The 26,598-nt window shown below is 36.7% G+C and overlaps 1 protein-coding gene across 1 annotated transcript in view; it reads right to left on the bottom strand.

Moving 5' to 3' along the window:
• grik3.S (glutamate receptor, ionotropic, kainate 3 homeolog S) overlaps nt 1-26,598 on the bottom strand; it is a 228,697-nt gene that overhangs the window by 31,606 nt on the left and 170,493 nt on the right. The window contains exon 11 of the mRNA XM_041584018.1: nt 10,812-11,035. Coding sequence (XP_041439952.1) covers nt 10,812-11,035 — 224 coding nt within the window. The remainder of the gene's footprint in view (nt 1-10,811; nt 11,036-26,598) is intronic.

Genomic DNA, 26,598 nt, shown 5'->3' with positions numbered 1-26,598 from the left:
CACACATTGGTTTTATGTTTGCTCCAAATGATGCTTTAAAAGTTCAATTAAAGTCCACAATGCAATAATAGTGCGATGAAAAATATTGCATTGCAAAATGTGAATTTGTGCAATTATTTTATTTCTTTTATGACTTTTATTACATTTCCAGCTAGGGGTTAAATCCAAGACATTTAGTTGTCTTCAGTGTTTCATGGCATTGGTGGTAGGGTGTTTCTGAAGGTCTAGGGTATTTCTGAGGCACATATAAAGATATATACAGTCCAAAAAAGTTGAATCAATATCACTGACCTTCTGCCAAAGTAGATTCTATGATACCAACATTATTTCCCCTGAATTAAAGCAGATACTTAAATCCACTTCTCTCTTCTGGGTGTTAGGCAGTTATTAGAGACATTCATAAGAGAAATATTTTACTGTCACCATTGATACCTTGCTGCTAATAACCCCACTTGCCACAAAACGTATATATCCCGATTTACTGCATATTCACGTGGGCTTTTTATGGATAAAAGAAAGGGTAGTTTGAGACAGTAGTATATTTATCAATACAAGAATAAAGTACACCAATACTTAGAAGCTTTGAGGATAAACCTGACCATGTAAGAACCAATAAGAAGTTCAAATGTGGCATGTAAAAGGTGAAAACTTGGAGTGAAATTGAAAAGTGCATGAATGAACATGTCTATATCAATCATCACAATGATGCAACTTTTCTGTAGCACATTCTTAGTATACAGTATAAGCCCAATGACTTCCTAGTGCTTTCATTAGAACAGTTGTGTGTAGTTTACTAAACACATGCATTTATTACGCTTCTGGTACCCTAGGGATACCTCATCAACGGGACATACCATCACTCCCTAATGAAATAGTTGTTTTGTTTATAACAATAACAGTTTCATTACTGAAACTGCAGGTCCATGTTTTCTTCTCCATACCAAAGGAAGGTGCATGAATTGTATTTAATGAAAGAAGATGCTTTTGTATCATTTCATTTTTAAAAAGGAATGGATTAATAGCAATAAGTAACTCAAATGTTAATGATAATAAAAGAATGCTATACTGTACAGATATGGGACCTGTTATCTGGAATGCTCGGGACCTGGGGGTTTCCGGATAATGGATCTTTCTGTAAATTGGATCTCCATTAGAAATATGTAATCATTAGAAAATCATGTAAACATTAAATAAACCCAATAAACTGGTTTTGGTTCCAGTAAAAGTTAATTATATCTTAGTTTGGATCAAGTACAAGGTACTGTTTTATTATTACAGGGCAGAGGGAAATAATTTTTAAAAATTATTGGATTATTGGATTGGATTGGATTATTACCTTTCAGAATCAAATTCAAATTAATGACCCTGACATTCAAAGCACTTCATAACTCTGCCCCACCCTAAATCTCTGAACTCCTCTCTATATAAACTCACCCAACTGCTTACTACGCTCCTCTACTGACCTGCTACTCAACTCTTCTCTCATTACCTCACATGCTCGCATTCAAGACTTTGCAAGGGCTGCACCCCTCCTCTGGAACTCTCTCCCACGGTCTGTCCGACTTTTTCCCAACCTTTCTGCTTTCAAGAAATCCCTTAAAACAAATTTCTTTTGAGAAGCCTACCCTCACTCATCTTAACTACCAAACGCAACACCCATTATCCAGCTTCCTGGATAATGGGTTTCCGGTTAACAGATCCCATACCTGTATTTTTAAAATATATTTTATGTTATGCTGTAACAATGCTATTTGAATATGGTTCTATTTCCCTATAATCAACAGGTTTCCAATGCCACTTTTAATAAGCTGCTGAAGATTCCCATGATATCCCAGCGTAAGACCTTTGTCTGATTAACGACAGAGAATATGGCTGAGCAGGAAGATCAAAGGAACAACAGAACGTATGCCACTAGGCTCATGCATGCAAGCCTCCTAACACCCAAATCAAATCAGAGAGAATATTCTAAGAGTTGAATATCAGTAACTTAGGCGCTGTGAAAGAAAGCTCGTAAAATCCATTAAAAGCAGACCAGAGTCATAATGAAGTGACATTTACTCCATGTTCAATCCATCTACATGCAGACTGTACATTAGAAGTCAAGCCTGTTTGACAATTACCCTCAGGCTCCTTCTATATCATGGTAGGTTTAAGTACAGATATTATTCCTTATTTAATATATTACATTTTTTTCCTCTTAGTCTTTCTTGCCCTGTGAATGAATGAGGGCACAGCATAAGGAAAATGCAGTAAAATAACAGTTATTCCTACACATATTGTATTTCTGGGATGAGCAACATATCTTCTGCATAGTATTACATTAAATGGACAATACAAAAAAAATTTGTAATACAGTGTCTTATGTGCCGTAAGTGTGTACTTATACAGATGAAGCCACTTGGATTTGTGAGTTAAATGCGTCATGACTCAGGGTTAATTGAATAAACTGTGTTATCTAAAGTCATCTTAACTCATTTAATGCATTTAACCTTTTCATTAGCATACCAAAGCACCATTGTTCACAATGGTGAATGCTTTGATTAGGTGGGATGTTGTGACGCAGTTTTCTGTGTTAAATGAGATAAATGGGATATCTGTGTTTAGTTATTCTGTGTCAAACAGATAAACCAAAGTGGCTGCATCTGTATAAATGCTGATATTCAGTTTCAGACTGAGGTGTCAAGGACCCACCAGGGTTGCAACCACAATTGCCCCCTTTTGATAACAAGGCCCCCTTCCCTGACATCAGACCTCCCACTCTCTTACCCCCAGCCACCACTGCCAGTGCCACCCTCACATGTTTTACCTCCTTCCTCAACTCACGGCTTTGATTGGGTGAGGTGGAGTGGCAGGGGGGCATCTGCAGTGCAATGGGGAGCAGAACTGGGTCCATTGGGGTCCATGAAGGCTACTGATTTTTTTCCCGGCCCGGTCTGACCCTGGCTGAATAGGACATATTTGTCATAATGAATTTGCTTCATAGTGTCTTATTTACAGATGTTAAGTGCTTACCAGAATCCCCTGAAAGAGTGCAATCAGTGAATTTCCACTGCATGGCTCTAAAATTTAGTCTCATATGTATAAAAGGTACATAGAGCAATATCTAAAGGGAATCATTTACATACATATATCAGTTGGAGCCTGCAGAGAGTTGACCAGGGTCATTAGGGGTCATTTGAGATAGACCTAGGAAAGAGGTGCCAAGCATTAAGGGGTGCAAAACACACCTCTTAGTTATCATTAAGCAAGCAATTCTTAAACAAGGTCTGGATGGTGTATGCATCTTGCACTAGATAACAATAATCAGATACAAGGCAGGTCACAGTATGAGGGCAGACAGACCAGACCTATCCTTTCAACTGCCATAGGGCAGGTGATAAGGGCACACTCCTTTATGTTAAGTAACCTCTTATTCATGCATTCACTTTGAGGGGGTGATCAGAGGGGGTGAACCTTTGTTCATATAGTGCTAACATTCTACACAGTGATTTAAAGAGATATTTCAACATTAACAGTCCCTGTTCCAATATCCCATACAATTTTAGATCCTCATCATATAAACACATGAATAACATGGTCTTTTTTTCAGGAGCCAATTAATCACAACCCCTGTGCTGCAAGAGAGCCAGAATAGCTGAACCACACCTCTTTCCGCATGTCCATATGCACAAAAAGGGTTAAGCAACAGCTCAAACAGCTTTTGTATAAGTACAATCTTACATATTTTTTGCTTGCTTTCAGCACCATGGTCAGTATTCTAAATCTCATTAGGAGTCCCTGTTCTAACCTTTAAAAGGGCATATTTTCCAATAGTAATATGAGATTTCAAATGGATTTGAAAAATGTATATTCAAATAAATGGCATTTCAAACCTGTTACTGGATAGAGCTGATTCTTAGCAAGCTGCTCATTTGCGGACTTCTACAATGTAAAGTCCAATATGGTAAACAAAATTGTTAGCAAACAGAATTAGCAGCAATTCTCACAGAGGCATCCTGCAAATGTCTGTCGTATTAATGCAAATGGAGAACTGTTGTTTGGCTCTATCAGCTTAGACTCTTAAGGGATTAAAGGCCTTGCAGGCAACAGCATATTTTTAAGCCTGGAAGTCTCATTATTAGCAGTATGAAATCTATTTTCATGCATACTCCTTAATAGCCCCTGAGTTAGCTTAAAGTGGCATTGACCTACAATAATAGCAACTGCTGTACCTCTAGTGTATATTAATCTTCTTTACCCTTTACTCAAGAACATAGGGGATTTTAAGGGCACCACATGCTTTTCTAAAAAAACAGTGCTCTAAATAAAACATAATTCTGTGGCTGAAATTGCCCTGGACATTCAATGGTATACAGTATAATAAGGGAAAATAACAGGCTGCAATAATCATTTATCAAATTAAAGCTGTTTTTATGGAATTAGTAAGGCACTTGGTCAGTGCACCAGAAACACATCAACACCAATTAAACCTGGTCTATGGGATCCACTTGGTGCCCATAAAAATGTGCCAGCAGCTCAGTCTATTCCACTTTCACTGCTTGTTCCAGTCCTGACTTCCCTGCCAGTTCCAGTAACAGTTTCCTTGTCTGTCTCAGAGCTGGCTTTCCTGACTCTTTCAGTGCCAATTTCCTTACCAGCTCTAGTGTGGGCATATTTGCACCAATGCACCTGCATGGGGGGGGGGAGGTGGTGTCATAACTGCATTTGGCAAACTTTGATTAGTTAAAGCTTCTACTGAAGCAAATGAAGTTGCCTAAATGTTCCTGATTCTAACTCATGCCCATATCCCTTCCTGTATTCTGAGCTCTGCATGCCGTGATCAGTCCCTGTGCCTGTGAATGCTGCCTCACCCCATTGATACCATGATATTCAACCTAGTTTTGTTACCGGTATCAGACTTGTCTGTCTTGGCCAGCCCAGTGTCAATCATGGCCAGTACCTGCTCCCCCCATAGTCCTTGCCAACTAAAGCCGATGGTCTTTGGCTTGACAGGATCATATCTGTATACCCAGATACGGTTACATTTGTAACATATACAATTTTCACCACAGTCTTGAAAATACCTAGTGTCACTAAAAGTTGCAAAGACATATCTTGCAAGAATATTATTGCTATAATGAATTCTGGAGGACAAAGGTGATTGATTTCCCAGCCATTCATGACTGTCAGGAACATTATCTTTTTCTTTTCTTTTTTACAAATTGACACATTTATCAAGTCTGTTACCTGTTGTCAGTTATGCAGAATGTGCTTGAGCAGTCAAACACCACTCAGATCTATAAAGCTGCTCAGCACTGTGCAGCAGCATTTCATACACTGGAAGAAGGAATTCAGATAATTCTTTCTCAATAAATTATTGTGTGTGAAAGTTATATAAAAAGGTATATTTGATAAAAGAACCCATAATAACACTTTCATTAACCTTTAAGTAAGTACATTTTTATCTTTTCATTGTGTATTTGTACATCTGATTTTTTTAGTTCAACCTTCTTTTAAAGGAAAACATTCAAGTATTCCAGATTTTGTTTCAACTTTTTTTGTACAGTTATGGCATCCGTTGTCCAGAAACTGAATAACAGGAAGTAAGACGTCATTTTAAATAATTCATACTTTTAAAAATGATTTCCTCTTTATCTGTAATAATAAAACAGTACCTTTTACTTGATCTTAACTAAGATATAATTAGTCATTAATTGAAGCAAAACAATCCTATTGGGTATATTTAATATTTGGTTGATTTCTTAGAAGATCTAAGGTATGGCTATGCAAACTAAGCAAAAATCCCCTTATATGGAAAATCCCAGGCCCTCAGCATTCTCTGATGGGGTTGGCTAAATCTACTACACTTCTTAAACATGGCACAGGCTGGGATTTCTCTCCCTGGGGTCCCATTTATTAATCCACCAGTCACCAGGTCAGTGGATGCTCTCAACAAGTAGAATGGGACCTAATGAAAATGAAAATGACCTGCTCCACCCTGGCTATACACATTTATATAAAAACCCTGAACATGATCCATCCAAGTCCTGCTCCCTCACCTACAAACCAAACCCACAAATTGAACCATTTTTATGGTCTGGCTATACCTGAGAAAAGATATGGAAAATTAAACTATGTGATGTCTAATAGACTTAAAGGAACAGTAACACCAAAAAATGAAAGCGTTTTAAAGTGATGAAAATATAATGTATGGTTGCCCTGCACTGGTAAAATGGGTGTGTTTGCTTCAGAAACACGACTAAAGTTCATATAAACAAGCTGCCCCCATTGCTACACAGTAGCTTATTTATATAAATAAAAGTAGAGTTTCTGAAGCACACACTGCTGTTTTACCAGTGCAGGGCAACACTGCATTATATTTTTCTTACTTTCATTTTTCGATGTTACTGTTCCTTTAATTAAGGAAGACCACAAACAGCAACCCATTGTTCCATCACAACAATGCCAAATAACATATTGCCTTTTAGTTATAGGTATCATGTATATATACATAGAACATTGAATTCAGTTTGCCAAAGGGTTACCTACTTTAGTGCGAAAAAATGTTTTCTTTACTTGATTAATAAAATGCATTACTATTACTTACTCTTGGAATGTCAGCAATGAGCATGGCTCATTCTCTGCAGAATGTCCTGCTTGGAGAAGGTTATACACAGTAAGAAGCCCCTCAACTTAAAAAGCAGCACTTCTTTTCATTGAGTATTATATTACTGATAAATTGAATATCCAGTGATAGAGTAGGTAATTGCACACTTTTCATTAACTGTATTCAGAAATAAAAAATCCATTTATGGATAGTTTGAGGATCAAAGATTATATATAATAAAGAGTTATATTATAGCTATGGAGTTATCAAAAAGTATCTTTGTGATCTGATGACTCTAGGGGGCCAATTCATGAAGCTCGAGTGAAGGATTCGAATGAAAAAAATTCGAATTTCGAAGTATTTTTTTGGTACTTCGACCATCGAATTGGTTAAATTCGTTCGAATTCGAACGAAATCGAACGAATCGAACGAAAAATCGTTCGACTATTCGACCATTCGATAGTCGAAGTACTTCCCCTTTAAAAAAAACTTCGACCCTCTACTTCGGCAGGTAAAACCTACCGAAGTCAATGTTAGGATTTTCCTTCGATCGTTGGATTAAAATCCTTCGAATCGTTCGATTCGAAGGATTTAATCGTTCGATCGAACGAAAAATCCTTCGATCGATCGATCGCAGGATTAGCGCTAAATCCTTCGACTTCGATATTCGAAGTCGAAGGATTTCAATTCGAGGGTCGAATTTCGAAGTATTTTTAACTTCGAAATTCGACCCTTAATGAATCTGCCCCTAGGTGTCATGTATTATGTTCAGTATTTGCACAGCTTAGAAATACTGATGCAAAATTTGATGACCATCACAACACAGCACAACATGGAAGAACCTCACACAAGACCTTCCTGCCAATGGGGAATGAAAAGTCAACTCCACAGTGATTAATGCAACAGCTGTACAGTTTATTTGCCAAGTTGACTCTTCATCTTCCATTCCATAGCCCCCTCTCAATGATCAAATTTTAGCAATCCCCAAAATCAAAACTGTCCTTATCTAACATAAGCCCTCTTGTCTTTGGCAATATATCAGCTGGGCTTCCAAGATTTTCCGAGAGAATGCTAGTTCAATTATAAAGCTAGTTGCACAGATGTCTTTTCTGGAGATCTATATATATCGATCGTTTAAAGGGCCTATCTCCACTTTACCAGGTCCACTCAATTACCTGTCAGTTCTTTTTTGTAACTTATACTTTATTAAATTTTCTTTTTTCTTAACAAATAAAAGCATTCAAATGCTTACATTAAAGATATGTTGTGTATGTGCCAGCTCAACTTTGTGCAAATAGTCGAAATATGAATGACAAAATGAGTACCTAAAGCAAGAGTATGAATAAAAAATCATCTGTCAATTCTTGCCAGCTCTAGCCTTAGCATGGCAACATGTCATGAATGTATCACTTGCTTAAAAATATTACCTACTGTATATGAAAGTTTAATATAGATCATGCCCCAGAATGCTATTAAGCATGGTAATATTATATTTGTCTTAAATATGCATAAGCCCTAAATAAACAGTATATCATTAGTTTCGTTACTAAAGAAAATATCCTCCACTGAAGACCTCTACGTGGAGATTTATCTATGTGTCACATGTTATTTTCATACCAAAAGTCCAGAATTCCTATGAAGTAGGTTAAAAGCTTTGATCTAAATGTCACTGCATATACTTAATTAATTATGTTATATTTAGTGATAACATAATGTTTCTCTAAACAATATAATTGAATTTGCATTTGGCCATATGCAGAATTATTCATAGAGATTCGGATGAATTAAAAAAAAAAAACGAAATCCAAATTCTAATTTGCATATTCAAATATGACTACAAGAGACATCATCAGTAGACAAAAGTGTCAGGAACTCCCTAGTTTTGAACCAGGGACATGTTATATACCGGCCATTGCTCCTTTTGCTTGAGGCACAGGAGACAATGACAGAATATCATCTGAGACAGAATATCATCTGTGGCTCTTCTTCCTTTTCAATATTCCCTGGCCAATGCCCACTTTTGGGCTCCAGACAATAGCTCATTAAAGGGCTATTTGAGTTTGCTTCCCTGTCTTATGCAGGATCATTAGCCAATCTGCCTTGTCTAAGCCTTGTGTTTCTGAAACCGCTCACCCTTGACCTTCGTTGTCTGTTTATACATACTTTGCTGCCAGCCCTGGTCCTACCCTGACAATTTTGCCTAGACTTGAGGTTTGTCTACTCTCCTACTTCCCCTGGCCTATGGTGGGTCACCCATCTAAAAGTAGGGGCCCTATTTTTTTCACAAATCACTAAAATTTTTTGTTTTTTTCTATATTTCTTTAAAACTCTGAAAGTTCAAGATAACTCTAATAGAAAACTGTACCAAGTAAAAGCTGTCAGGGTTCCATAGAAGTCAATGGGAGCTGTGCTTATCTTCTTGGACCATTTTTAATCAATTCTGACTTTTAGAAGTTTTAAATCTTTTCCCTGGTAATTATCAGAAAAAGATTTTTGAAAATGTATTTTAAAGATTATCATTTTTTAGTGCTTCATTCAGCATTTTTTCTGTTTGTACTTAATATTCTGATCTTTTAATATTATACCAAGGCACTTATGGTTTTAGAAGAACAAAAACCTTTTAAACCACTAGAATTCAGACTTCAATAAATAGGCCTTCAAGTGTAGCAATATCACCAATACCTTACCTTGAGTTTTGCCTGTTACCCTTGCCTGTACCTGAGCTCCAAAAAATAACCTCTTGTTTGCTTTATTGTATACTATAGCTTGCATTGTAATCATTTTTAATTCAGTTTACAAGCATCAGTCATGCCTCAGTCTCAGCTTTCCATCCTCCTTGGTCCCTACACCGAAAACTGTGACCAGTGCCCCCTGAAAATGGTTGTGGCAATATGAACTGGGAGGCCCTTTTAGCTAAGGTTATATATAATTCCATATTTCTAAATTACTTGATGTTTACATGTTTTTTACCCCTAATATCCAGCTCTTTCAGAAAAGGGTCACATGGAAGCATTACTCACAGCAGGTGTTGATTTGAAAATTACTTTCTATTGTAAGTAAATGAAATAAAGGATTATGTTTTATAAAAAAAAAAATAGGGTGCACAGTGGGGAAAAACAATGATAGATAGCCAATTTTCCTCTTAAACCTTAAAGTATTAAGTAAGGTTTTCTCTGCCCGGCATCGGCAAGGCTGCAATACAGGGTTTTATCCTTATACCATAAATATGGATTAGAGATCAGACAAGCTGCAAATCCATTACAGATAAAATCAGTGTGAGCTGAAAGGTGTAGGTGTCTTGTAAGGCAGAGATTAGACAAATTCAGGCTTTCAAAAGACTTGGTTTGGGTAGGAAGAAGACAAACATGCCAAACAAGAAGGAACAATAAAATAATTAATGAAGGCCATGCTCCAAACCAAGTCTGTTATTATTAACTGGATAAAAAAACTACAGTTGGCATGCTAATTTATTCCTTGTGCTCAAGATGTATATAATAGTCTAACATGGTTTTGTTAATATTTGAAATTACATGCTAAACTTGAGGGTAAACATATTGGCCTTGTACAGAAACATATAGAAGTGGGTGTTTTAATTAAGTGGCCCTTAACCTGTGCAGGCTATGTTCAATATATATTATTATCAAAAGTATCTTGATGGTTGACTATTGATTGCTATCTCATTTGCAATACCAAAGATATTAACATGAAGCTGGTATGAAGTTGCTGCTATAATAGCCTTTTATTCTTTTGAGAAGGTTTTATACTAGCTTTTGGAACTTTGTTGGTTATTTGCTTCCATTTGACAACAAGAAGACTATAAGTGGAGCTGGGCACTGATGTTAGGTGATCAGTCAGCATTCTAGTTCATCCTAAAGGCTTTCAGTTGGGTTTAGGACAGGGCTCTATGCAAGCCAATTCATCCAACCTCATAAAAGCAAACTATTATCTATGGGCCTAATTAGTGGGGCATAATTCTACTGAAACAGGAAAAAACCTTTTCAAAATGGTGCTTGTAGTAAGTACAGAAATGTCATTGTACAATGTAGCATTAAGGTTTGCTTTACTTTATTATTATTTTTATTTATTTATTTTTTAATTTATTTAATGGACATTTTTTCTTATGAAGACAATTTTGCCTTGGCAACTTTTTTGTGGCAGTGAATTTTTTGCGGTTGAAAGTAATTTTAGGGTTTACATGAAGAAAAATGTCTAAATTGACAATTACCTGGCAATGACAAAGAGTACACAGCTCACACCTAGGTAGGCAAGGAGGATGTACATCCAAATGTCAGGTGACAATGGGTTCAGGAAAGAGAAGACACTTGGGGCTGTTCCATTGGCTTTCCGGTACAGGATACTTATCCCCAGGGTCATGAATGGCTTGGAGAAATCTATTACTTTCTCTCGGATGTGGGTTATGGTGAGGGGAGCCACAGCAAGGTCAGCTTTCTGAAATGATATAAAGGCAAATTAAAGGTTAAGGTTCTTTAAAGATTTGCATTAGGTAACGAATATTCAATGTGGACAAGCACTAGGTACATACCAGTGGTAAAATAAGTACGTATTGGATCTTATATCCAAACAGTATGCAAACATCTAAAATTAAAAAAAAACTTCCAAAATACAGCAATGGAGTTTCCTATAGATGTTATCCAATTTTGGCTGATATAAATTTTTCTTTGTAATTTGTACTTGATGTTAACTAAACTAGAATAGTTAATTGTTGCTTGCAAGCCAGTTATTTTGGGTTGTATTAAAATGCTTGTGTTCTCCACATTAGAGAAAGACCACTTATCCCAAACCAGCATATCGAAATGCAGAATAACATAAAGAAGCCAAAGCTTTTTCGTATTTAAATTAAATAATTCAAGAACATACATTCAACATAAATCACAAATATTTCAGTTCATTTAAACAATGTGAGCCTATGCTATGATCTCTATTCTTTAAAGGAAAAGAATATTTTCTGGATTCGGACACCATTTTGGACTGTACCAAATTTGAAGGAAATGAAGAAATGCTACCATAAATAAGGGTTCATTCATCCAGAAATGTTCTGTGGAGTTAAATGGGAGACTACGAACATAATCAACATTAATGTTTTAAGATTGTCAATAAAAACAAATTCTGATATGACCTTCTAAAAAAATTCTAAGATAATTCAACTTATATATAGAGATTTTAGAACACGTGAAATTATGTTGAGGGTTTTTTTTTTTGTGCAAGCGCAGCTTTCCGAATCATTCATTTGTGATAATAAAATGACATGATCTCAAAAGCTCAGACGTTAACAACGCAGGTAAAGAAATTTTACTGCACCAGTTAAAGAAAGTGAATAACTATCATTGTGCCATCACACAAGCACATTCAAACTAACTCCAGAAAAAAGTTTTTATTATTCATGATTATAGGAGGATGAGATCAATCTGACACAATTTAAGGATCAGTTCCCTACCTTTTCTAATTTCCTTTTTCCTTTAAGCCTACACAAACATGAAGTCAAATTGCTTTTTGCCAGTGTTATACACTGTATTACTATTTTGAAGACATTTGTCAAACAAATCCAATAGAATAGTATGTTGAAGTTCAGAGTAGTGATGGCAAATCTCTCCCATTTCTCTTTGCCGAAAAATTTGCGAATTTCCCGCAAAATTCGCAAAATGGTGAAAATTTCGAGAAAAACTGTGAAATCGGAAAGTTCACAAAAAAATCGTGAAATTCTAGCGTTTTCATAAAAAAATAGAGCAATTCAAATGTTTTCACTAAAAAATCTAGAAATTCGAAACTTTTCACCAAAAAATCTAGCAATTCGAACCTTTTCATGAAAAAATCGAGCAATTCGAACCTTTTCACGAAAAAATCGTGAAAATCGGAAATTGACGCGGGAGATTCACAAATTTATTCGCAGGCGGCGAAACGCGGGAATTTGCAGCAAATTCATGCCAGGCGAATTTATTCGCCCATCACTAGTTCAGAGCTCTGCTTTCATAATTCTTAGGCATGTGAATTAAAACAATGAGCATAATGCTGCAATTAGGGAACACTTTTTTTATGGCTTTTAAACATGCATAAGCTAGTGCATATTGTGTGCGTAAAGAAGAGTTTTAGTATTTTTATTTTTTATGAGTTGCAGTTTAGCAGTGAGGCAAAACAAACTATAAGCATTTTAGAAAATAGAGGGGACACTCTATAGGTCTTGACAGTGCCAATATGGAATGAGCTGGGTGTGGGTGTGTGAAATATATTACACAGACACTCTATCACTGCTGGAGGGAGTAAACTTTACCTTATAATTTACTATGTTAGATATTAGTTCCCCTTGTATGTTCTGTTTTGCAGCAAACGGTGCAAAATTATTATTTTACAGACACATATTTGCAGAAAAATGATTTCCACTGTGAGTACCCCTGACCTCTGTATTTCAAAACAGGGTTCATGGGGATTGGAGGTCACATAATAACATATTAAGGATTTCTAAGCACAGTTTTTAGTGAATCTAGCGTTATCATTATAGACTTCCTGGGTATTCAGTGTCTTCCCCATACAACCGCTAATCATGTCACCACCATGCTGTACATACATGACCAATGCATATAATGTTATATTTTAGGTTTTTATAAAATTGCTTCACAAAAAAAGAACCCAACACTATAGTCATCATTTTGATATATTTTAAGAGGCACATAAAATGAGTACTTGTAAATTAACATACATTAAAAGAAAAAAATTGATTATTATTTACCTTGGATACTGCAAGAGGAAAGAGAGTACATTTAATTTTTAAAGAGCTGCTATGACCTCATTTTGTATAAAACTAAAGGAGATAGCAAGTGAAATGTATTCTTTACTATATATATATATATATATATATATATATATATATATATATATATATATATATATATATATATATATATATATATATATATATATATATATATATACATATAATTTTTGTTTGTTTGTTTATTGTTAGAAGTTTTAATCTTAAAACTGACTGGTTGGTCAAATCCTTCCATTATCACTGCCCTGCTTCTTGTATAGGAATTCCACATTAACCAGTATGAATGTGGCCTAACAGTGTAGATAGCATGTTCTGACATCATTGAGGTTTTCTTATATCGTAAACAAAAAGATATCAGAGAAATATGCAGCGGAGGTACAGTATTCCCCTATTTTATAATTGAGACATAAAATATGCACTTCTCATTTCATAAGGTTTAGGTTGTTAATAATTACTATAAAGGTCAAAATAGGTATCATCACTTTGCAATTAAAGTAGAGCATAAGCAACAGTGCATATTACTGTAATTAATACACAATATTAATTCATTAGCAATTATTTTTTTATATGGGTTAGTTAGTACTTCGGGTTAGCATTGTATTGCCCAATAGAATAAGAAATAATAATTCTGAAATGCTAACAGGTATGCTGGGCCTTTAATTGAAAAAGCATTTTTCATAGACAAAAACCCTGGACTTCAAGGACACTCTACTACTTAGGAACTGCTACAGTGTCCAGTGTTAAGGAAGAAAAAACATTATAGAATTTTTTTTTAAACATGTGATTTGATGGATAGCTGCCTAATATTACCAAGCCCCCTAAACAAAATTGAGATCACTTCCAAAAATCCTATAGAGTAGATTGCAGGATTTGCTAGACAGCTTTTTCCGTCTCTCTGGCATATTGCGAAGAACTTGAATAAATAAGCATAATATTTAATGTAGATAACTTTTACTGCATAATGTTTGGACTGTGCAAATAATTTTGTCACCAAAGAAAATCTACCAAGAAAAACAATTACTCATGCCTTAAAATGTGAAACCCATTTAATCTAAAGCAATTTTCCTAGGTTGCTTGATACCCCTTACTTAGTTAAGCATGCAACTAAGAGGTTATTTTTGGTTTATGCAGATGCAATCCTCTTAATTATGCAGTAACTACACATTTCTATATTTACTCGCCAGCCAGCCCAACAGAAATATGTATTCCAAAAGTGAACTGAAATTGAATAATAATTGCACATAATCTTTCAAACGCCTTACCTTGTGCTTTTTAACACGTTTATTGAATCTAAAAATTATAATAATTTTTGCAGTGACCTCCTATGCTACAAGCTTTCCCTATAAATCAAAGCTTCATGTAATGGAGCATACTTCAGGGAAATTCACAATATGCAAATATGTGTAAATGTGTCATCTACCAAATGTATTTGCAGCGATTACAAGCATTACAATAACTGTTAATGTAAAACGTGAATCTACTATACAGTTAAATGGATACATACAGCACAATTATGACGTTTCTTTTCAAGAGGTTCTACAGAAGTTACACTGCACCATCATTTTCCTCAGCAATGGAAGTGCAGTTAGCTATTTTTATGAGGCCTGGATGGCTCTTTATCTGTCAAGAATTACAGAAGATGTATGCATGTCATGCCCAATGACTGTCACATGTGAATTTTGATATGTGTTTGACTTCAGGGACTGTGACAAGGCAGAGGAGGCAATATTGTGCAGAACTAAAGAAGCTATTTTTATTTTTACTCTTAATGGAGAAGTTTACATTTAAACCTAATGTTTCAGATGTAATAAATGTGATGCCCAAGAGGCTTCCCTCTGTGCTTAGCTGCTTTGCCCTTGGAAGGGGAACCACCAGCAAGGAACACCTTGCACACACAGCGCACAATATATTGGTATGGAACATAACAGACTAGTGATGTCTAGGGCTGTGAAAGCTTGGTGGTACCCAGGATTAGAGAGTAATGAATGGACAAGAATTAAAATTAATGGGGTAACAGATTTTTTTCAAAAACCCATCAGGTAATAGTGCTGATCCAGCAAAATTCTGTACTGCAATCCATTTTTCCAAAGAGTAAACAGATTTTTTTATATTGTATTTTGAAATTTGGCACGGGGCTAGACATGTTGTCAGTTTCCCAGGTGTCCCTAGTCCTGTGACTTGTGCTCTGATAAACTTCAGCCACTCTTTACTGCTGTACTGCAAGTTGGAGTGATATCAACCCAATCACTTTCCACCCCCCAGCAGCCTAACAATGCAAAAATGGGAAATAACCAGATAACAGCTCCCTGGCACAAGATTACCGCTCCTTGGTAGATATGAGAATAGCACTTAATAGTAAAATCAAAGTCACACTGTGTCTCCTCCAGTTACATTGAGTAGCAGAAACAATAGACTGACTGAAAGCTGTTCAATCATGAAGTGCTGGCTCTTTCTAAAATCAGAGTATCAGGCAAAATTACCCAAAATTAGTGATGGGCGAATTTGCGCCGTTTCATTTTGCCAAATGGCACATAATTTGCCAAACTGTGCCGGCGTCACGTTTTTGACGCAAGCGTCCGTTTTTGATGGCGGCGCCTGTTTTTTTACACCGGCAAATTCACGCCTGGCGAAAAAATTCGCCCATCACTACCCGAAACAACTGCCTACACACCAATATTACAAGTAAAAGAAATATATACAATACATGTTGGTTCAGAAATAAATTTTATATGGTAGAGTGAATTGTTTGCAATGTAAACAATGTAAATTAAAAATTAAATGACGCCATAAAAATCATGGCAGTATCCTTTTAAAAACAAAACTGAAATAGGAAGGGCGTTCATTTAGTTAAATGCATGGTGTTGCATTTCAACAGAATTTAAATAAAATGTGGGCCATTTGAGTAGTAAGGGTCATTTGTGAGGCAATTGCTTTCTTGAATGTTTTACTGTGTGTTTTTATATAAACTGTAGGTATTCTATGTCATATTTGCACCCCCCCCCCCAAATGGGATGAATTTTAGGCCATGCCATATTTGCCCATGCTACAGTTTTTAAAACCCTGTACACTTTTGAGAAATCTTTGCGGTCACTGACTTAGCAATTTCCACAAGTTGGAAAAACCACACTCTTTAGGATGATGGCAGATGGGGAGATTTATCATCTCTGAGAGAGAGGTGACAGTGCCTCTGCTGTGTGTTAATGAAGCATCTGAAAATACCTATGCCTCTGTATGTATTGCCATTGCCTGTCCGCCATCACCCTTTTCTATGGTTGCCACCTTTCTAAATTCTTCAGTGGGGAGAGGGTACAAAAGAGGTGGGTCATAATGTAAAGTGGACTAGGTAGTGATGTAAAAGGGGTTGAATGAAGTTGAGTGGACGGAGGGCAGGTTATGGCAGGAAAGAAATACTGTAAGATGAGATTGGGACAGATCAGGGCAGGTTAGGGGCTCAAAAATCGGCCTCTGCATTGTTGGTAACGAGCTGGGTGGCAACCCTACCCTTATTCTGGCTCTTGCAACCAGGCCCGGACTGGCAATCTGTGGGTTCTGGCAAATGCCAGAGGGGCTGCTATAAGGTCCCATAGAAAGTCAGTATTTAGTGGGCTGATGGACGGCTGTTTGGGCCTCTGTGTATCTGAAATGGCAGGGCCTATTTTAATTCTTAGTCCAAACCTGCTTGCAACCTATATTATTTAAAACTCTCTTGATGTTGAGGTATCATATTCCAGAAGAGCTATGGGAAGCGGTGAGGGAAGCTGTGGCCAGTCAACCTATATAAAGGAGGGTTCAAGAACAATAAAACACAACATGTGGTTTTACATACAGTATTTTAGGTAAAAGTGGATGAGGAAAACAGTTTTTCTGTTAAATACAAGGGAAGTAAACAAGGCTTGGGGTCCTTTAAGAACAAAGATAACAAATCACATGAATTAGTTTTGGGCACTTGGATAACCTGTAGGTCTGAAGTACACAACCATAATTTTAGAATGGCAAAAATTATGGACAGATACATCTACTTTATTTATGCTCAACTTTATTTATATGGTACATTAAATTATGTGACAACGGTATATCACTTTTGAAAAACACTCTTAACAGACAGAAGAGTCATTTTGACAGTATTATTTTAAACATTTGAGCATACTTATTTTTAGAAGGTGGTATCACTGACAGGGATGACACAATCTGGCCAAAGGCAATGCATTTATATATATAGACTACAGTATAGTCTGACAATCTTAGTCATAAGTAAAAATGAATGGACTTTAGGATCATTCTCTCTTTGCTCCCTTGTGTAAAGTATTGGTTAAAGATAACTGGATCCCAGCCCAAAAATGATGTGTTGCTGAATTAGAAATCCCTTAAGTACAGGAACACAGCAATGCTTCATAACTCTGAGCAGTACAGCTATATATAAGGGCACATTATTATACTGAGAGCACAGATGTGGGAGGAAGGACAGAGACATAAAAGCAGTTTAGAACTGAAAATGGAGGAAGTTCAGCTATTAATTAAATGTACTGATGGGTTTTAAATTAGAACGACGTGATGTTTATTTGGCATTGTGAGTTTGCTGCATTCGCCAAACAAAATAAGTAATTACTCTGGCAACTGTTATATTACCCTGGATGCAACATAGCAATGAAATATAGCATGCCATTACAATGAGACGCATGCAAACACATTAATTGTTTTGTGACCTAAATCTGGAAAGGGATGCTTTCATTAAATTTAAAATCCTTAACGGGAACATTTGTTTTACTGCTTGTTTTAAGTTTTTATGGTTCTTCAGTTGAAAGGCTTTTTTGTAACATTTTTTTTGCTACATCTTTGCTTGGCATCAGAGGTGTTGTCGATGAGTTAGACTTTGGTTTAATGCTATTGTTTCAAGGGAAGTGGAAATGCGTTAGGCGAGACAAAGGGATACTGTTGAAAAAGGGTCAGTTAACACTTGCCTAACTATTTATTTTATGTAACCCTTTCAGTGGTTGCTTACATGCATCCAGATATTGAAGTTGAACACCAGATAATTGTTCAATAAAACATCTATCCTCCCTTACATATTAAAGTCGAGTATTATAGATATAGCATGACATGGTACAGGATGGCATTCAGTATATGTTATCTGATGGTTCAGACAGATAAAATCTGATACTACCTATGTATTATATTGAATATAATTCGATTTATCTCCTAGTTCATGTTAGGTTGCTTGGGTAAGTACTATCCTAGAAACCAGATACAATTATAGAGAGCTGCAGAACAAACTGTAAACATATTAAAAAAAAAAGACTAATGACACATATCTTAGACTGCTACGGAGACCATAAACCTTTGACTCTTCAGCTGATGTTTACTTACAAGCTGTGGCTTCTAGTACTAATATTCATATATCCCACGGCCAAGAGACAAAATGCAAAAGCTTCAAAAAACTTTATTTTGACATCAAACCCTAGGATTTATATGTAGTTGAGTCTGCTGTTAGGGCAGAGACACACGCTCAGATTCAGGGAGATTAGTTTCCCAGTGACAAATCTCCTCTTCTTCGGGGTGACTAATCTCCCTGAACTGCCTCCTGCCAGCTAAAATGTAATTCACAGACGAGATGGCAATCGGTGCGCATCATTTTCTGAAGTCGCCTGAAGTTGCCTCACGAGGAAACTTCGGACGACTTCAGAAAACGAAATCCACGAAAAGTGCCATCCCACCGGCGACTTACATTCTAGCCGGCAGGAGGCAGTTTGGGGTGATTAGTCACCCTGAAGAAGAGGCGATTGATTGCCGGGCTACTAAATCTCCCCAAACCTGAGCGTGTGTCTCTGCCCTAATATGTACAGTATATTGAATAGAAACATTTATGTCAGTATACTGGATGATGTATGTTTATGTATGAGTATGTTTAGTAGATGCAAATTGCAAATTGTATAATTTCATTTCAATGTGCACTTATATACAGCTGAGATGACAATAAACCTGACTTGACTTTTAGATTTCATTAAAAGGCAAGTAGACAATTACAAACATTAATGGGTGGTGCAATTCAACATGCACCGGATTTCTAAAAGATTAAATAACATTTAAAATACCTTGTGTATAAAACATGCTTTAGAATGTCATTTTAAAAGTAATAGGATAAATACTATTAGCATTTTGAGAAGATACCAGTCTTCCAGCAATAGACAGCACAGGCCATCAATGACCGAAAGAGCCACTACAATATATAGAAATTAAAGAAAATAATATGTGTCGACAACTGGTTAACACTATAATTATGTGAACATTCCAAGTCAGGAGAAACTGTGATGAGATTGATCAGATCAACCTTGGACACATTGGCTTTTGATAAAAAAAAAACCAATAATGTTAAAAGTATCTACAGACCTTATTCACATTACATACATGCCTACCTGCTCTGTACCTCCACAGAGCTGTCTCTCTGATATTGATTTTCTACACCATTGCCCCGGATATCAAAAGCAAGCAGTTGGCCTGTTCAGTAAGAACAGCATGCCCAGAAAGGGCATATACATGACATATTTAGAATGTATCTGTCAGCAGGAGAACACTCCCCCTTCACTCAGGCTGAAACAACTTTGAAAGGCTCTGGCTGTAGATGGAAATAGAAAAGCACCTTACACAAAACACATGAAGCTCACTTCCAAGCATAATTAAATGCCTATAAGTAGAACTCTGCTTTTGTACTTTTTCCCTGACACATTGACACATAAAAGTATAGTATTATGCAACAAGACCTGCAAAAAAGACTGGACTTTTTTGTGATATACATTTAAATTTTTTTGGGCATAAAATATGCTCCAAATGATGTGCCACTGCTATGCACTGGCAGCTTATTAAATAGTGGTTCTGGTCAGTAACTATATATTGAAGGAGAATAACAATTAAAACCACACCCACATCCCCTACACATTCCCTACATCAAAATAGAATAAATGAAACAATTCAGCCCTAGTTCCACCAACGATGGACGACAAACTGCTGGCAATATCTGATCAACACATACGTTTTTTTCTTCACAGTGGAATTTATCATTCTCCAGCAATATATTACAAGAGCCGATGAGTAGACAAATGCCATTCCCGTGTCCTTGACAATGAATGTCAAACACAGAGCAAATTAGGCAGCATGTGCAGACTGTTCCACTGAATATTTATGAAATTGGTGAAGTTGGTAAAGGTGATCTCCAATTAGAGGTTCTGCTGACAGCAGATTTCCCAAGCTCTAACCAGTGAAGGAGAAGCGTCCATTAGTCATGTTGTGACATTACAAAAACCAGCCAGTCAATTACTGGAGCACATCATTTTGTTAAGCCTTATCATCCCTGAATTTAATAATGTGCAGAAGAAGATTCATGGATAAGGCAGTACAGACTCAAGCTGAGATCACTGTCTGGCCCCGTCAGCATAAACAGTGCCTTTTGCTGTCTACCAAAGAGCAGAGCTTAGGACCAATTGTAAACAGAAATATGACTGTTTAATGCTTTGTAGGAAACACTTTTGGGGGTTTTGTGAAGAAATACATCAGAAAATAACCTTAATTATTACTTTTTTACAGTTAGATTGTGCGTTTCTACTAAGGTGACTGCAGTTTTAAGAAAGGAATATATTTTATTAGATATTTAAATAAAAAACAGTAACACATACCAGTGGTGTAACTACACAGTCTTATATAGGGCCTACTTCTATACAATGGGTCTGCAGGGAAAGTCACACGTGTCACACACAAAACACGTTTTGCCCAATTTTGCCTTTCAAGTCTCCTTCAGTGTTCACATTTAAATACTTTATACAAAAGTCTAAAAACATATATCAAATCTCTGCGGTCCAGTTTCAGACTTGGGTGTTCTGGTCCCACAAGGGCTGCCACTTAAGAGCCCCCCACCCAAGCCCACAATCTTTTCTTGTTGTCGGCAGCCTCCACCAAGTGCACCCTGCCACTCTTGCCCCCTGCAAGTGCTTCGTACCTGCATTATCCTCCTTGTGGCTAAGATCGAGGATGATTGTGAAGTGCCTGACATTCCTGGTGGGGAGCTGGAAGCAGGCCTGGGTCTTTGGGGCCCAAAAGTTTTATAACTGGTGTCCAGCAAGCCCAGTCAGACCCTGCTGCTCTCTCAGTCTGTTCCATTAAAATGTTAAGAGTATATAGGATAGTAAATAAGTATTCATCCCAAATGTCACTATTTTAACTTTAAAGCTAGGATTCCAAGAGTCTCTAGAATTGCCAAAAGTCTATCTCAATCTCCAACTGGTCTTCTCATTGCCCTCACCTAATGCCTCCCCTAGGGATGCCAGTCCCATAATCTTGGAAACCCAACCCATCGAGCAAACCTTACAGTGTATGGCCACCTATGGGATACTGTCATGGGAAAACATGTTTTTTTCAAAATGCATCAGTTAATAGTGCTACTCCAGCAGACTTCTGCACTGAAATCCAACTCTCAAAAGAGCAAACAGATTTTTTATACTCAATTTTGAAATCTGACATATATATCTGACTATAAAAAAATCTGTTTGCTCTTTGAAAAATGAATTTCAGTGCAGAATTCCGCTGGAGCACACTATTAACTGATGCGTTTTGAAAAAAACATGTTTTCCCATGACAGTATCCCTTTAAGAGGTTGATAGCAAGAATTGTGTGAATAGATTGTAGCCCATTCTTATCAATTTTAAGACATTGATTACATTTAGTGCAACCAGTAACACAGACTTTATTTTATTTTATTTTTCTTAAGAGTGGATACTTTTTTGCCTTTGTAAATTGATATTAAAACATTTTGTATTTAATAAAAGGAATATTTTTCACCAGAATACCTAACTAATGGTCGTATTTGATTCATGTCATAAAAATAGCCCAAGGTTGTGCAGTTAGTTCCTTTTTAGGAAAACAATTTATTAAGCCCAACACAGATCTGCCAGTTCTCCATACAGACTGTGCTCTCTCTCTGCAGTATGTCGTGGCATGAGCCATTCTTTAATGAATGGCTATGATCTCTGTTCAGGTCTGAATAGCAGGTGCATCTTCCAATCTGTCAACATTTACAAGAAGGGATTTATGATTTTTGTGGCAGGATACAAAGGGCAAAACAAGATACACCCAGCCCTGTGGTCAGTGTCTGTGGGCCCAGTTCCAGAGCAAAAGAATCTGTGCTTTCCTCATTAATCTAACACTGCCTACATTTGTCAGCACAGTTTCTAGAAAGGACAGGCTGCAGGTGACATGTAGGTACTCTCCCTTCCACCCATACCTATCCCCCTAATGAGAAATGGTGAGCACAATATTTCTCACTTCTAGGTCTGGTTGGAACTTTGCTTCACAGCAAAAAATCATAAACCAATTTTATAAGCACTCTTCTAGATGAAAGGGAAGTCCAAGTGCTGCAGCCCCAGACCTTTACCGTAGGGACCCGGAGCAGACATCCATAAATAACAGCAACATACATTTGTAGACACTCCAAGTATCCAGAATCTCCAAACACCCTTAGCCATTGACTAATGGGCTTGTTTATCAAAAATCACATTTGTGGAATTCGCAAGTTTTTCTCTACTTTGAATAAGCTCACAATTTTAAAAACCTTGATGGACTACAATCGTGACAAAAACTTTTTTTTTTTGAGTTTATAGGCTTGAATTTTGCCTGGGACAGCTCCCATAAACTTCTACATGAACTTGCCAGCTTTGAGATGCTGATTTTTTACATTCGAGTTTTTGAGGTTTTTTTTTTTTACTTAATAAATACCAGACATTTTTTTAAAATATAATTTGAATTTGTGAGTTTTTGTGCAAACAAATTCTAATTGTGGCAAAAATTCTAATTTGAACATTGATAAATCACCCCCTAAGGGGGTTATTTACTAAGCTCCGAATACCCGAAGCTCCGAATACCCGAAATTCCCCAAAATCAAAATTTATTAAACCCAGAGGGCTAAAAAGCCCGAATATAAAAACACAGCATCTCAAACCTGTCGAGGTTGCATAAAAATCAATGGGAACAGTCCCATTAATTTTGGTTGTGTCGGGGGGTTTCGGGCAATTTCACAATGTTTTCGGAGCTTTCAGAGGAAAACTCCGAAAAATTCTCAGTTTTCGGGGAAAATTCACGAAAAAATTGTGAAATTCATTATGCATTATATTTTATTGCATATGATGTCATGCCTTTTTTTCCACAAAAAATATGTTATTGATGTTAACTTGTTAACAAACAGCTACATCTTGTTTTCCAAGGTCGGAAGCAAAAAATATATTAAATACACTATAAGAATTTATATAAAACAATTCAACGCAGGTCCTGTCTCCTTGAAATTCCAAATTGTGGAGATAAAGAAATATCTTGTTTGGGATGCAGCCAGTTCTGTATTGTTTTCTGTGCCTTTTGTATAAGAAGCTTGAATCCCATACTTTATCATCTAGAATAGCTAAGGCATTCCCCCAATACAAAATGTGGTATAAGTTCACAATAAAAAGCTCTAATGCAAGCTTCTACTGTAAATGAATTCCCACTTGTAAAATTGAATAACCAGAGGAATAATGCTATTGTTGTTTTTTTTTGTTCAAATATTCCATCAAATCATCAACAGATTTTTTTTTAAATTCTGAGGTCATTAGGTAAATGAAAGAATAATACAGTATTTAGTGTAATTGAAGTGAAGATAGCTTCTTGAATGTGAATTGGTATACAAAACAAAGAACCTCTCTAATTCTCATTTTATCTTGCTTTTTCATGTAATTTTACCAGTAAGCATTTTTCTCCTCTGTCTCTCTTCTTGTCTAATAACCTTGACCTCATTCCATAAAGCTTTCTTCACTTAGAACTATTATGTTATTTTCTCTTCCACTACCTTTGTTTCAGCAATAAGTAGTAAAACAAAATATGCTTATGTAAAATTTTCATAGGTATCGGCATCTTCTGGGTTAACCTCAAACAAGGAATTGATTGTTATCAATAAAGCTAATAATATTTTAATAAACTGGGTTTCAACCTCCGTGTTTTACACACGCATGACCATTAGTGAAGGGCAAATCTGTCCCATTTCGCATCGCAGAGAAATTCACGAAACTCTGAAAAAAATTGCGAAATGGTGAAAAATTTGCTAAACGCATTGAAGTCAATGGGTGTCGAAAAGATTTTGACGCGCAAACAATTTTGACACAAGCAACAATTTTTATACAAATGACTCTTTTGTCCAAATGCATTAAGTCAATGGGCGACCGAATAATTTTAACGCATTTTTATGCGTGTGACAATTTTTACACATGCAACTCTTTTGTTCAAATGTATTAAAGTCAAATAATTTTGACATGCGACAATTTTGATAAGCGACAATTTTTTTGTTGCAGTGAATTTTGCCATGCAAATTTTTGCGGCAGTTTTGTGAAAATATTCGCCTTCTGTGAAATCTTAAAATTTGCCGGGAATCCTTGCCTGCCGAATAATTTCGCCCATCACTAATGACCATTCATCAGGTTCTGTACAACAACCAATTAAGGCTTAACGCTACACTAAACCCTACTGTAAAACTGCACATACTGTTCTCTACAGAAATTGACAAATAATTTAATTAACATACAATGCAAGGTCGGACCAAAACCGGGGCTTCTGCCTCAGGGCCCCCCTCTGGACCCTGGGGGGCTACTGCCTCAGGGCCTCCCTTCCAGCAAACCCTATGCCACGCGTGTGCGCATGCGCCCAACCGCACACTCGCACATGCACGTCAACGAGCACTTGCGCATGCGTGTTAGCACTCGCACGGCTTTTTTTGGCGTGAAGAAAACCAGGGTGCGGATCTGGTGCTGGGGCCCACCATGTTTTTTCCTGGTGTCTCGTCGGCCCAGTCCAACCCTGAATTCAGCAATGAGAATTCTACGGACCAAAAACTCAATTATAGATGAAAGAGAATTCACCAATGGGAATGCTCGTTAGTTGCACTATGCCAACCTTGCTGTTATCTTACATACAATGATTATTATTTAATTTTGACACAATTATTTTATAATGAGACACGGGGATACATTTTCGAAATTCTGTTGCAGGAACAAAGAGCATGGTGGGATTTTCATTGGATTATTATTTTTCATTTTAATGTAGTTGTGGGTCCTGGAGAAAAGTTTTATTGAGCAATGATGTTGCTGGACTACACTGCCTGGCATGCCTTGACCTTGGTACACAATTTTTGTATGCTGGGATCTGTAGTTCAGCAACAATTGTGGTTGAGCAGCTTTAATGCAGGATTTAGTGCCCCTTTGAATAAAATCACACAAAACTGGTACCCCCGACTGACTTCAGCCATTTCCTAGTCAAACATTTCAACATAAGTCTATAATAGCATCATGGCAAAATAGCTAGCTGTCCCCAGAAATCCTTACTAAAATTGTAAAAGTCCCAACAAATGCACCTCCAAAGCAATAACAAAGCAATTACTTTCCCTTTATATGAAAGAATCTCATTAACTAAGCATGTGCTTTATTAGTAGTTAATGGAACTTCAAAATAAGTACACCCCTGGAATGCTTTATCAAGGAAACAATGGTATATTAAATAAATTACAAAGGCACCCATGCAGGATTATGTTTTTTCTTATCACACTGAGCCCACCATGCAATGCATCATCCCACTCAAGTGGGACTGGGATGTCTGTCTGTGTTTCATAGTCATATCCATGACAAAGTGCACTGAAATGGTTTTTATACTGTTCATCTGTTGTATGTAGATAGAGAGCAGCATGTTGGAAAACAGTAGCCATTGCATTTTGAAGCACAAAGAAACATTATGCCTGGGTACTGGTTAAATCAGTACTGTGGTTACAAACTTTCTAAACTCATCTGTGCAAATGGAACTGAACATTCTATTGTCCTTAGAGGAAGATACAACTATCACAACTCTCCAGCAATGGAGGGAGGGACATTTGAGGACAGTGGGGCAGTAACCTATGGCAACCAATAATATTTCTGCTTTCATTATGCCACATGCAGCTGGCTTCATAAAAGCTAATCCCTGATTGGTTGCTGTGGGTTACATTGTTAGTAAATGAGTGGCTGAATGAATAAGCTATTCATCGACACGGCTTTGCCAGACTTTGGAATAATAAATCAAATATAAAATCTAACTTTTTCAACTCATTTAGGTTCCTTTTCTCAGTGACCTACTGGGCTTAGCTAAACTCTCTTAAACAGGAGACATGCAAACCAAGGAAGAAAAAAAAATACCCTGTTTAT

Source organism: Xenopus laevis, chromosome 2S, assembly GCF_017654675.1.
Source record: "Xenopus laevis strain J_2021 chromosome 2S, Xenopus_laevis_v10.1, whole genome shotgun sequence".
Lineage (NCBI taxonomy): Eukaryota > Metazoa > Chordata > Amphibia > Anura > Pipidae > Xenopus > Xenopus laevis.
This window is presented reverse-complemented; position numbering and strand designations above follow the sequence as displayed.